Source organism: Lactuca saligna, chromosome 3 (genome assembly GCF_052625555.1).
Source record: "Lactuca saligna cultivar CGN05327 chromosome 3, ASM5262555v1, whole genome shotgun sequence".
Taxonomy (NCBI): domain Eukaryota; kingdom Viridiplantae; phylum Streptophyta; class Magnoliopsida; order Asterales; family Asteraceae; genus Lactuca; species Lactuca saligna.
The window spans coordinates 74962217-74976048 of record NC_136419.1 but is presented as its reverse complement, the minus strand read 5'-3'; the positions used below and the strand labels follow the sequence as shown (position 1 = coordinate 74976048).

General features: G+C 34.0%; 1 protein-coding gene and 1 long non-coding RNA gene across 2 annotated transcripts; one reads left to right on the top strand and one right to left on the bottom strand.

The window, feature by feature from the left end:
• Window positions 1-2159: 2159 nt before the first annotated feature.
• Window positions 2160-4760, bottom strand: LOC145036888 (AAA-ATPase At3g50940-like). Its single transcript, XM_078985419.1, has 3 exons — window positions 4477-4760; window positions 3627-4386; window positions 2160-2732 (listed from the first exon to the last, which is right to left on the bottom strand). The coding sequence occupies exons 1-3, from the start codon at window positions 4758-4760 to the stop codon at window positions 2301-2303; spliced, it is 1476 nt and encodes a 491-aa protein (XP_078841545.1). The 3' UTR covers window positions 2160-2300.
• Window positions 4159-4852, top strand: LOC145036890 (uncharacterized). The gene is made up of 2 exons (XR_013678578.1): window positions 4159-4296; window positions 4376-4852. It is a non-coding gene; the product is annotated as an uncharacterized LOC145036890 (long non-coding RNA).
• Window positions 4853-13832: the final 8980 nt, after the last annotated feature.

The window sequence follows — 13832 nt, the reverse complement described above, 5'->3', positions numbered from 1 at the left end:
AAAGTATGGTTGCCTCTAATGGCTCACACCTAATACACTATAAACCTAAAATCAATAGGATAGAGGGGGTATGAAAAGAAATTCTTTCTTCACCTTATGAGAAGTAAAACCCACAAAATTTAGGAACCAAGGGTCTTATTTATAGCAATGGAAACTTCAGGATAAACCCTAATTTGACTAATAAAATAATCAGATTTTATCTACTCAAGACAGTTATCCTTATCAATTATAGGAAGATTCCAAAAGCCCTAAAATGCTCCATAAAACCGTCCATGGGATGAAGCTTCTAAAATTGGTTATTTTTTTTCAACTACTGAACAATTACAATTCAGTCATTGCACCTTTAATAATAAAATAATCAGATTTTCTAAATATTTGAGGGAACCCATATAAATAGTAGATTGTGAATTGGAAAATACATCCGGAAGATATGCAAAGTAGGATGGTCAATTAAGAATAAAAAAATCTCAAATATGGGAATATGTTGTGTAAAATATGATGCATTCTAAATGAGAACGTGGTGTGTAGGGGAACAAGATGTGTTCTTTAGAAAAACACGACACATAATTCTCGTGCACTCATTTTATACTTGGTCGCCAAAAAACTTTTTTTCATAGCTTTTACATATGAACTCGAAATCACATATCGTTTTTGCCTATGTTCATGTTTTAGAATAATAATTTGAAACTATAAAATTTATATATTGGAGTTAAGAGCTTAATAAGTGGCTTAATGGGTCATTTAATGGAATATTTACTTCTAATTGATAATTATGTTCTATAACCATTCTTGAAGGGAATATTTATCTTTTGACACATATTAATGATAACCATATGTGTTATTGAGTATCATAAAGCTTGGACAATAGTAGTTCAGATAAAGATGAGTATTATATTTGTTAAGTTTGTATTAAGGTGAGTTACTTGGAACACATATCTTGTACCTTACTTTGAATTTTGTAATGTTTTCCTCAAATGATATTACTTGATATTTGTATACTATATGTATGTGTGTATTCATGAAATGTCATCTTTGAAAATTGGTTTGATTATAAAAGCAAAACATTTATGTACTTGAAAATGATTTAAGCATCCTACTTGTGCATATCATGCCAGGATGGGTTACTGTGTACCCAAATATTGATTTTTCTTCATGTTCGTCATTTGTGAGTAGATTTCGAGATAAACCTCAACTACACATTTGGGCTAGCTACCCCCTATGTAACAACATAGAATGGTGGTCCCCTTAATTGCCGAACATTTGATTTTTATGGGACAACATTTGGTAGTGGTTCCTTGATGGAACTAACCATGAACCCAAGATATTAAACCACAAAAATTTTGTGAATTGGACTATTGAGATTGATAAGGCGGGGTGTAGCTTCATACAAGACCTTTTGTTTTGATTGGATTATTAAACATACTATTTTGTGTTTTTAAATTGTTTTTTGAGGTTTGATTTGAGTAAGTTGTATTGTCATTCCTTAATCTAAATGAATCAATCGCGGGTAACTCGCTAGACAAATTCGTTTCCTAACGTATTTTGAAGTGTGTTCAAATTGAAATTTTTAAAGGAAACAGAGGATTGGAAGTTTTAGAAGACCCCGAATTTGTTGAGCTTGATCCATGCTTCGATATCTATTATTACCTTGCCTTTTTAAAACAACAAATCTTTTGATAACTTTTTGTACCATTTGATATTCCGCAAACTTATTAAAAGCTTTCAAGTTTATTTTAAAACTGAAAAATAGTTTTAAATGTATGATTTTATAATACACAAGCGAGGGGTGTTACGAACGTGGCCAAGATGTGGTCACGCTAAGTGGCGTGATGTATCCTGATAGCCATACACTTAGCACAACATCCGATTTATCGTAATTTGTCATTTTTTGTTGTTTTGTGTGCTTGCTAGCTGATAATTTAATGTTTCGAAAAATATTAGTATTAACAAAATACATTATTATAATTACAAATATACTAAAACTTATTGATAATGGCAATATGTAAATAAAACTTTTACAAATTTCATGACGTATATTACTATTATTAGTAACAAAATGTAAGTATAAGTATGTTGTTATAATTAAAAACAATTATACACATTGTTCTTATTTCTAAATAAATATATACTTTGCAATTATATGTAGAAAATAAAGTACATTTTGTGAATTTCTGATATCAGATTGTGCATGCCTCTAAAAATATAAATATATTGTTATTATACATAAATTAATATAACAATAGCTCAATTGCATGGTAAATCAAACATAATTGTTAAAATTATCCACCCTAGTTCTTCAATCATGAAATAACTTTTGCCTTTTTTGGTTCACGAACTTCACCTTCTCCATAATGCACTCCATCTTTCGTTATTTCATCTTCTGTCTTCTTACGTTTCAAAAAATTTACAAGCCCTTCTAATACAACCTCCGAATTATCAGACTTCATGAGTTCCTCCGCTACCTCAGCTGGTGTAACTTTGGTGTCATTAATCAACTCTTTAATTTCCCTAAATCTCCAATGGTGATCGTGTATGTTGAGATAGTTAGCAGCTAGTGTCTTAAACCCTTCAGTCGTTAAGTATGACATGTGAATGTGCACATCCATCCTTCCTGGTCGAAGCAATGCTGGATCGAGTCTTTCTTTGTGGTTTGTTGTAAAGATTATGATGCGTTCATCCCCACAACATGACCATAACCCATCTATGAAGTTTAAAAGCCCCGATAAAGAGAACTACAAAAATAATGAGATGTAAAACAAAATTACTCGTATGTGCTATAAAAAAAATCCATGATTTTGAAAATTCAAGTACATGAGATCAGTTTAATTAGCTAAAGTTAAATCTTGGTGGTGTGGGGCGAAGGGGTGTAGTTAATAAATCGTTTTTATTTTTTGAATCAGTTATATAAAAAGTAATAAAAAATCAGATACTTAGGGACGTGGGAACGTGTTATAAAGTAATTTATAAAAATTCATGAAACTGATAAATATTTTGAAAGTTCCAATCTTTTGGGACAATTGAAGGTTTAATTCCATCATTATTTTTTAATAAAAAAGTCTAGATTATGTAATTTGATATAATATCTGTTATTTTCTGCTGAAAAAATTTGTGTAAAATATAAAATAATCAGAATTTTTCTATCTAAAAAATAAAAATTGAAATTAAACCGTAAACTGACTCAAAATATTAGAATTTTATCGGAGATTTCTATCTTCTACTAAAAATAACATATAGATAAGAATGCAAGGGTAGAAATTTTACTAAAAAATTGTATATTATGTTTATTACATTTTGGCATTCTTCAATAAAAAAATAAAAGTTATCATACATTTTTATAATTTTATAATCATATAATTTTAATATATAGTAATTATTTGAAGTGTGAATCCAAGACAAAAAGTGCCAAAAACAAAAAAAAAAATGATACTATAATAATTGCATGTTGTCCAAATAAAGCAAAGGTTTTATCATTTATGAATATTCAGTATAAATACACACCTTTTAATTTTTAATACACAAAAAGAAAGTTATACCAATCAAATGCATGCATCCACTTGGCAATCAAACTCAGATTAGCAAAATAAACAAATAAAAATGAATATGAAATTAATTAAAGAAAAACAAACCTGGGAATCACGAACAGGTTTAACATCGGGAAGTTTGGAGAACATGGGCATGGCTCCCTTCCGATCAGGCAACTGTATGCTACAATCAATATCTTCAATCACAAGTATCGATCGATTCGAAGTTCTCAACATCAATTTCTTCAAACTCGAATCACTCCCAACATTCATCAACTGTAAATCATAAATATCAAACTTCAGATAATTCGCCATGGCAGCAATCAAGCTCGATTTCCCCGTCCCCGGCGGACCATACAGTAAATACCCTCTCTTCCACGCCTTCCCAACTCTCCTGTAAAAATCCTTTCTTTTCAAAAACAAATCCAAATCATCAATGATCGCCTTTTTCATCTTCGGATCCATCGCCAATGTGTCAAACGTTGATGGGTGGTCAAGATTCACCGATTCCTTGAATCCGCCGGGTCCGCCGCCGTATGATTGGAGGTTATGGAGCTTCACGACTTTCTTCTCGTTCTCAAGTTCTTGAGATTTTTTAATTATCAGAGGCAAGTAAGAAGTTATTATAGTCTCTTTGTATTTTTTGTCAAATTTCAACTCGATGTATTTCCTCTCGAGTGAAAAGCTGCCGCCGGAGCTATTCTTTCCGCCGCCGTAACCAGAGTCGTCCCCGCCGCCGCCGCTTGGCTGTGGCTGGTGACGAACGTATTTCCATGTAAGCTTGATCCCTTCAAACGAATCCACTACTTCCTCAGAATCTGCAAACTTGATATTGATGTGGTTTTCCTTCACAGATTTCGTGATCCTATGATCATTGAAAACATAAGATTCCGGGTAGGTTTTAGATCAAAATCCAGAAACAAGAAATTACTAGTACTCGGGATTCGGGAATCACCTGAGTCGTTCAGAATCGGGGTTGATTCTTGAACAGAGGAAGGCTTCGGCAGCTTCAAACATGTGGTTCATGGACATGCCGTCTTTCTCCTCGAAGACGAGAGTGAGCTTGGAGGATTTGGGTTTCCAGTAGAATCGGACGGCGTCGACGACGTATCGCCGGAGTTGTCTAGGGAAGAGCTGGTCAAACATTGTACGGAAGAGCATGATTGATGTTGACATTGAGGCGTACGCCGACAGAAGCGACGACGGAGTGGGCATCTCCGGAAAACTTCGAGACGCCATTTTTGTCTGGTTTCGTAAAACAGAGGAATGTGTGTGTGTGTTCTTTTTGAAAAGGGTAAGATCTTGTTATATCTACGATGATTTTTGTTTTACATCCGATATTTAATAGTATTGCTTAACTGCTTTAACATTGTAAATGAAATAAAAAGTATGGTCGTTGCAATAAGTCAATAAGGCAAATACTTAAATGAGTTAATACCTTAACAAGGTAAACAACTATTATGTTATACCAATTATTATTATGTATTTTTGTTCACAATTATTATTAAAGTAATCTAGAACATTTCCTAAAAAGAACCTCAACAAAGTTTCAATATATTAAGTCTATTTAGGGTTTAATATCAAATTAATTTTTGTTTATAAAAAAAAACAAATTACGGGCTAAAAGTTTAGAATAACTTTTTTTTTTTTGGCTGATTTCATAAATTTATCTAGCATCCTATCATTTTTCGTGCATTGATCAAAATATTAAAACTTGTTTGAAAATTACATTATTTTTTACCAATAACAAAAATATTAAAACTTTTGTAAATATCAGTCTAAAACTAATCTATGATATTACGTTTTTTTTTGTACCAACAATTAAAATATTGAGACTTTTATGAAGATTACCACTAAACTAAGATTAACGGGTTTGAGTTCTATTTTCTGACATGCTAACCCGCAACTCGTTTGTTATACGGATAGTGTTTGGGTTTACACATAACTTTACGGGTTGACCCATGAACTCATTTATTTTGTTATATTAAAAAACTAAAACATATTTATTAAATAAATGAGAGTATAAGAACCAATAAATATATATGTGATATTTATATTTTTTTCATGGGACCCATGAACTCATATCTAACCCACGAACATGTATAATCAAATGAGTTGATCTGTTTATGGCTAATTTGGGTTAGGGTTGAATAAGACGACACAGATATTTATATGGGTCGTGTATGGGTTAAGTTTTAATAACCCAATAACCTAACCATTGTCACCACTAAGTAAAAATCATTTCCAACAACTAGTAGGTTCAAGAGTTTATTTGATAAAAAAACTTAGAGAAAATTATAAAATTGATCAATATTCCTAATTTCTTTTCAAAAAATAGCGATCAACTAGGATTTTTCTAAAAATCACCACAAGAAAGTGACTAGGCTCACTGCAATTTCATTCGGTCTACCTACGATCTTGTGCACATGGATTGTAATTTGGATCCATTTTCAACTTTCAGCTCAATAATATGTAGGTATAAAATGGAAGATTTTTTTTAACTTTCAAATGACTAAGGACATGTTTGGCAAAACTAACTGGTAGCGGGTAGTTTATGGACGTGTCTGGTACGAAGCTTTTGAAAGCGTTTGGAAGCTTCTAGCTTTTAACTTTTGACAAAACGCTCTAGTTCAAATAAAGAGTACCGTTTTGTAGTACGAGCGTTTATCTTTTAGTTTAAACAAAGCGCTACAAATCTAAAAGTTACTTTATGTAGCGTTTAGCAAAACACTATTGAGCTTTTGAAATCAATTTTCGTAATTACCCTTAAAATAAATTTATATATTTATTTATTTTTAATCAGTTGTCATTTTATGTAATTTTATATATTTCAAAAGCTTTCAGTTACTTCTGTCAAACACTCATATAACAAATAAAAGTTACAGCTACCTGCTACACGTTACCTGCTACCCACTACCCGCTTCAAGCTAACATCTACTTTTGCCAAACACGCCCTATAGCAGGTAGTGGGTAGCTTGTAGCTTGTAGTGTTTTGTTAAACGCTACATGAAGTGACATTTGGATTTGGAGCGTTTTGATTAAACTAAACGCTAGAAGCTTGTAGTGTCAAACGAGATTTTTTGTTTTAAACGGAGCGTTTTATCAAACGCTAGAAGCTAGAAGCTCTCAAACGTTCCGTGCCGAACACGCCCTAATAGCCAACTATGATTTACGATAAATATAATATTAGTCTTGCTTTCCAACATCCTAAAATATATTATTATATAGTCATAGTTGATGATGATGGTGTTAGACACTTGATCCAGGTGATTAATGTGGTTAGAGGAAAATTTGTGAATGTATATGTGGTGGTTAATAAAGGTGGTGGTGCTAACTTTGACATCCCCACTTTTTCAGAACGGAAAAAAAGATTTTTTTTACGCTCATAATATATTGGTTTGTGAAAATCCCATTTTATTAAACATTTTGAGTACAAATTATTGTCTCAAACTAAGGATGTTATAATCAATATATTACATAAGTTACAACGTAGAAACATAACGGTCTTGAATAATATTGCAAGTCTTCTCTTCAATCACTCAGCATCTTATTCAAGTCTTCAGTAGTCTTAATATCACTACCTATGATGCATATAAATAGAGTGAGTCAGGCTGGGAAATCTGATGAAATACATAGAGTTTTCAATCCTACAATGTTATTATGATAATAAATCATAATTAATAAACCTACAAAACCAACTGTCATCCAATCAACACATCAGAAACATCTATAAGACACTTTAATCTTAGTTACACATCTCGTCGATCCTTACATGTTGATCCTATAGGAGTGATCTTATGAGATCTATCTTGATGGATTTACTATAAGCTACGATTTGACTATACTGCTTTGGAGAGCCTTGGCAACAGGCGTTAGTCGCTAAAGGCAGCCATGAGAGGGATGGGGCGCATCAAATGAACACATAATCATTTTTGGATTAATATGATTCATCAATACCATAAGACAGTTAAGTCAGGGCTGACCATCTATACTCCCTTGGATAACTTAGACATACATGTTGATGGTCTAATACAGATTCTCACATATCCTTAATCTAATGCTAAATAATTTCCAAAACTTAATTGAACTAAGCATCTTTTTTGGGTCTTAGTCTATTACTATATAAGTTTACAATACCCGTAACCAACCTCCAATACAAATTTTCTAATCTATGTAATATTTTTACAACACAGGATATAACTAACGCTCTTTCTTGAACTTATAGTCACTCACTGTAACGCTTGTGTTTCTGATCTAAGCATTAAAGACGATTTAACAGTCTAGGTCAACCAATGTAACTTGTTTTGAAGTAATAAAGATGAATTATTTGAGTATTATGTGCTTTACACTTAATTATTATGATATAATAAATTAAGAATAAAAATAAGCATCAAAAATAAATTTTTAAACAAACCCGATATCTATGAAGAAAATTGTAGTTGTCGTAACAAGGATTCCGGAGATATAAAGAATACCGAAATTTGAGTTATAACGAAGAAATTATGACATGTCGAAGTTTCGCGACAAAACCGGCACGACGCTGTGTGACGTAAAAAGTGAGTTTACAATAAAATGTTTTTTATCATTAGCGATCTAAATGAAATTCGTAATATACGTTAATCCGAGAGCGTGCATAAAACGAATGCCCAAATTTTTGTCAGTAGTAGTTCAACGGTAAAAAGACAGACGAAAACAGACGTCAGATGAAGAAATTATGAAATTTTAACGGACTTTTCATGTCCCGCCTGTTAAACATATAACTCTAAAAAGAAACTCAAACTTAGTTGACAGAGTCTAAACGAAAGACGGTCTTACCTACGCGTGGATATAAAGAACGTCAAAAACGAAGCTCGTATGCAAAAGTTATAAATTTTTGAAGTTTGAAAAACAAAATTCGAGGGAGTACGCTTAGCGTACAGGAGTACGCCTAGCGTACTTGTGTATATGGTCCGAAGTCAGGCACACCACCCTATAACTTTGCATGCTAGACGTGTGTCTATAGTTGTGACGCATCCGAAGCTCGGAATCCGATCAGGTGCCATGTTCCCCCTACGCCCAGTGTAGGAGTATACGCCCAACGCAGGGCTAAATAAAGTAGTCCGCTCCGCATACCAAAAACTTACGCTCAGCGTAATGAGAGGCTTCGGCTACCTATAAAAGGGGCGCGGGGCTGCCCGATTTCTTTTACAATTTTCAACGCTTTTTCATCCTATACTCTCTCTTAAACTAAACTAAACCCCCGGAGCCTAGGGTACCATCCTAGCACTAGAAGAAAGCCCCGGAGAGCCCGAAGTCTCCAAGAAAAAAGAGTTTTTCGAGTCGAAACTCTGCTGGCGTAAAGCCCAGTTTTTGAGCAAACCTCCAGGTTTCATCGAAAAAGATTGTTTTAAGGAACGAAGTGCTGTCCAATCACCATCTTATTAGGTGAATTTATTGTCACTTTCATCTTACACATAGATATGAAATATTTTATATAAAATACGTGTATGTGTATATATATTGTTTGTTTATATGAGATGGATGTTGAATGAATGTTTTATACATGTTTAGAATGATTTAAACTGTATATGTATTTTTATCTACAAATATGTTGGGTATAACATGGGTAGATAAAATAGTTGATATGTGATGAAATAAAATGATGAGAGGCCTCGAAGTTTTCGATGTTTCAGTCATCTAGCGGAGTATAAGTGACGACCATGGACCTTTCTATACAGTCCAGTGGAACGCTAGCAGACTCGTAACTGTAGGTGTTTGTGAATGATGTGTTCACCGATGTACTCCACCCCCCTCATGGTTGCCGTACGGAAATATATGGCTGAGGAATCCCTTTAGCAGTATTGTCCATCCCGATGATGATTCTTAGGCTAGGTCCCTTATGATAGGTATTTAGGGATGTAAAGTGAGGATAACGGGAACGGGTAATCAGGGTTATTGTTGGTTGAAGAAATTAATAAATTTATTGTTAATAGACGAAATTAATAAATTTATTTATTGTGGGTTGAAAACTCTATGTGCTCACCAGAATCCCAAGCTTGATCCACTTAGCTATCTGTATTAGAGGTAGTGGAACAAGAGTATAGTTGGATGATGATAAGGGATTTTGGATTATAGGCTAGTAGATGTAAATATATGTTGTAAGGGCTATATCATACTGTTTATGCTTTTGATCTGTATCGATGTTGACATCCCGAGTTTTCTAATGAAATGAAAAATACATTTCTTTAATAAATGTTTTGATAAATCTTTATCGTATTTTGTTTTGGGAACAAATATTGCAATACTTTTAATTTAAAGATTACTCTAATTTTTTTTATAAAAGCATAAAAAAATCAGTCTTTTCTGGCCGTGAAAATGGGGATGTAATAGTTGGTATCAGAGCATTAGTTTAAGCGAACTAGGAATTTGTAGGATTTATAGACTTAAACTTAGCATGCTAAGTGATGATCGTGAGATGAGTGTCTACCATAGTTTAGACACGGACACTAGTATATTTTAGGAAAGATGCCCAAAATGCTTGTATGTGCTAAATGTTATATGTTTGACATATATGCCATTATTTGTGTAGATCTATGGTCTGTTGCCGACCGGATCTGGAAACCTTATGTGTTCAGGATTCTAAGCGTATGACTACGATATTTGAACTAGCATGTAATGTTTCAGAGTGATAAGGTGAATTACGATAGTTGACATCAATAACTTCATAAATAACGATCGATGTATATCGTAAAATAATACCTACCAAATGATATCGTAAATTGTGTATTAATACCTATAAAGTGGTATTTTATGAAATAATAACACCTTTGGAGGAATGTTGTGTGTTTGAAGTACTTCTGGACGAGATGAATGAATTGGCATAATCCATGAATTTGTTCCACCACTGACCAGAATGAAGCAGTGATTGCTTATGGAGTTAGAAGAGCTAAAGATGGTGATAAATAATTCGATGATACTGAAATGGATGTTGTGTAAGATTAAGAAGAATTCAATGGAGATTAAAGGAAAAGCTAACAGAGTTTTTAGACTCAATAAGCCAATACCTTGTCTAGCATTGTGATATAGTATGCAGTTCGAGTGGTGTAATAAGAGCTGATTTGTACCCTATACAGGATGCTTGGACTTAGTATTTAAAAATACAGAGTGACAATTGACATCTATCCCATCCTTACGAAAGTTGGATAGTGTGTTAAGCCGACTTTAACATACATGATTAGGGTGGTGAAATGAATCATTTGGTTGTGAAAGTCTGAGTGACTTAGTTGTCTAGGTAATGTGGAATACTTAGTTGAAGAAGAAATATGCCCATAGTATTGTATGAGAAGAGATAATGCTGTTAAGAATGACAGAGAACTAAGTTGAAGCTAGTAGAACATGTTGAGATGCCGCTAAAATGAAGACTTCCTAGGATTGACTCTTATGAAGTAGACATGAAAAATATACAAATGAGAAGCATACCTTCTAAGATTAATGACGATGTCATGGAAGGATGATATGCATGGAAACTTGCATGAGTTAGAAAATTATACAAGTAGTTGGAGATCATTTGTCTCCATACCGCCAGAGTATATTCTGGTTTAGTGTGCCTTGTAGACTAGCACTACCCAAGAAAGAATTTTTGTGAAAAGTTTGGAAGTGAAATTCCTAGAGAACTATGAAAAGTATGAGAATATGCTAAATCAAGTATATACGTGAGAAGGGTCCTAGAAGGTGAGTCTATGAAAGCCAAGATGTGCTTGATAGAGACATGAAATCCATAGTTGAGTCCAGGAGGAATTTTTGTATGTGCTTGTCTAAGCACACTCATGTGTGATAAGTTGCTTTATGATTTTTGGTATGGTGACTTTGGGATTGCATGGAAATTCTTAGGATGAATATGAGTAGGTGTGAAAGGTAGTAGAGGCTTATACTACTCGAAGCACAAGACTCTCACTTGGATCAGAAAAAGTCATAAGGTAACTAAGGCATTGGTAGCTAAATTTATTTCGTCAATTCCGTCATTACCATCATTTCGGTGATGACTAGGAATATGATTTTTTTTTCAAACCCTAGTGGTCATAAAGAATCGATTATGGTTGATATAAATCTGCAAAGTGAGTTGATTCATTCAGAGAACCATGTCTAGTGTAGTGACCAACTTTAGTCGAAAGATTTGACAATGAGATGATTGGAGTAATTAATAGAAGTATAATAACCTTTGTTAAAGTATTAAGTAGGCATTAGCTAGAAATGATACATGTTATGATGTGATTGTACCACATTAGAACATGAAGGAAGGTTCCTTTAGTGTTAGTATTTGACTCGTAAAGACAATAGTGCAATTCATTAAGTATTTTTACGACGTGCAAAGGAAGGTCCTTAGAATATGACCATTCGATTTCTATATCTAAAGTAAAAGAAGTGTTAGAAGCTCTAAAGAAGAAGAAGTTGTATGCAAAGTTCTCCAAATGTGATTTTTGGATTCAAGAAGTCCAATTTTTAGGTCATATGGTTAACCAATAAGGGATCATGGTTGACCCAACTAAGATTTAAGATATAATAAAGTGGGAACAACCAAAAAGTCCCATGGAGATCCAAAGATTTCTGGGATTAGCTGGATATTACCGAATATTTATCCAAGGCTTTTCTTCGATAGTTGCTCCATTGACAACTTTGACCCCTAAAGAAGCTACTTATACTTGGAATGAGAAGCACGAGGAAACATTCGAGAAGCTAAAGAAGAAGTTTGTGAAGCACCGATTCTTTCTTTACTTGATGGAGTTGAAGACTTCACAGTTTATAGCGATGCATCTAGAGTTGGGTTAGGTTGTATGCTGACCCAAAGGGATAAAGTGATAGCATACACATTGAGACAATTGAAAGAATGGGAAAAAGAACTACCCCAATCATGATTTAGAGTTAGTAGCGGTAGTATTTACCCTAAAGATATGGAGGCATTATCTTTATGGCACAAAGTGCAAACTTTTCACTAATCATAAGAGTCTTCGGTATCTCTTTAATCAGAAGGAATTGAACATGAGACAATGATGCTGGCTAGAGTTACTTAAGGATTACGAATATGAAATACTTTACCAACCTGGTAAAGAAAATGTTGTAACTGATGCTTTAAGCCGACAAGTGAGCCTTGAAAGGAAAAGGCCAAGAGCATTAAGAATCGAAGTTGTCTCAACGAGTGTAGAAAGCATCAAGAAAGCTCGGGAAGAAGCTTTAGAGAAAAATGAACGAAAGGAATAACGTTTGGGCAAAACATTAGTGTTTGGTACAATCGGTTAAGGAGTGAAGGTATTCCAAGATAGGATTTGGGTATGTAAGATGGGAGGAATAAGTGATCTTCTAATGGAAGAATCTCACAAGAACATGTACTCGATTCATACTGGCAGCACAAAAAAGTATAGGGATCTAAAACCCTACTACTGGTGGTCGATGATGAAGCTCGATGTTGCAAAGTATGTGGTCGAGTGTGTGACATGTGCAAGGGTTAAGGCACAACATCAGAAATCGTATGGGAGTTTAGAAGCTTTACCTATACCTATGGGTAAATGGGAAGACATCACTATGGATTTTGTGACTAAACTACCCAGAACGAAGAGCGGTCACAACATGATTTGGGTGGTCGTTGATCGGTTTACTAAAAGCGCACACTTCATAGCAGCCAATGAAAAATGGTTTATGGATAAACTTGCAAATGCTTACGTGAAGGAGATAGTAAGACTTCGCATTGTTCCTTTAACAATTGTATCAAATCGTGATAGTCGTTTCACGTCAAGGTTTTGGAGAAGTCTACAAGAGTAATTAGGTACGAAGTTGTGTCTAAGTACAACCTACCATCCGCAAACCGATGGTTAGAGCGAACAAACGATTCAAACATTCGAGGATATGCTAAGAGCTTGTACCTTAGAATTCCAAGGTAACTAGGATGAACATTTATCTCTGGTAGAATTTTCTTACAATAATAGTTTCCACTCGAGCATCAAGATGGCACCTTATCAAGCTTTTTATTGAAAAAAGTGTCAAAGGCCGTCATATTGGCTTGAAGCCGGAAAAAAGTAGTTTATGGTACCCGAGATAGTCCATCAGACTACTGAAAAGATGAAAGTGATTAGCTAAAGGATGTTAGCAGCTCAGGATTGTGAAAAGAGCTATGCTAATAAGAAAAGACAACCAATGACATTCGAAGTTGGAGATTCAGTTTTACTTAAAGTCTCACCATGGAAGAGACTTATAACATTTGGTAAAAAGGAAAGTTGAGTTGAATAAAGTAGTACGCCCCACGTACCAAATATATGATATTTATAACACCTTCCATGTGCG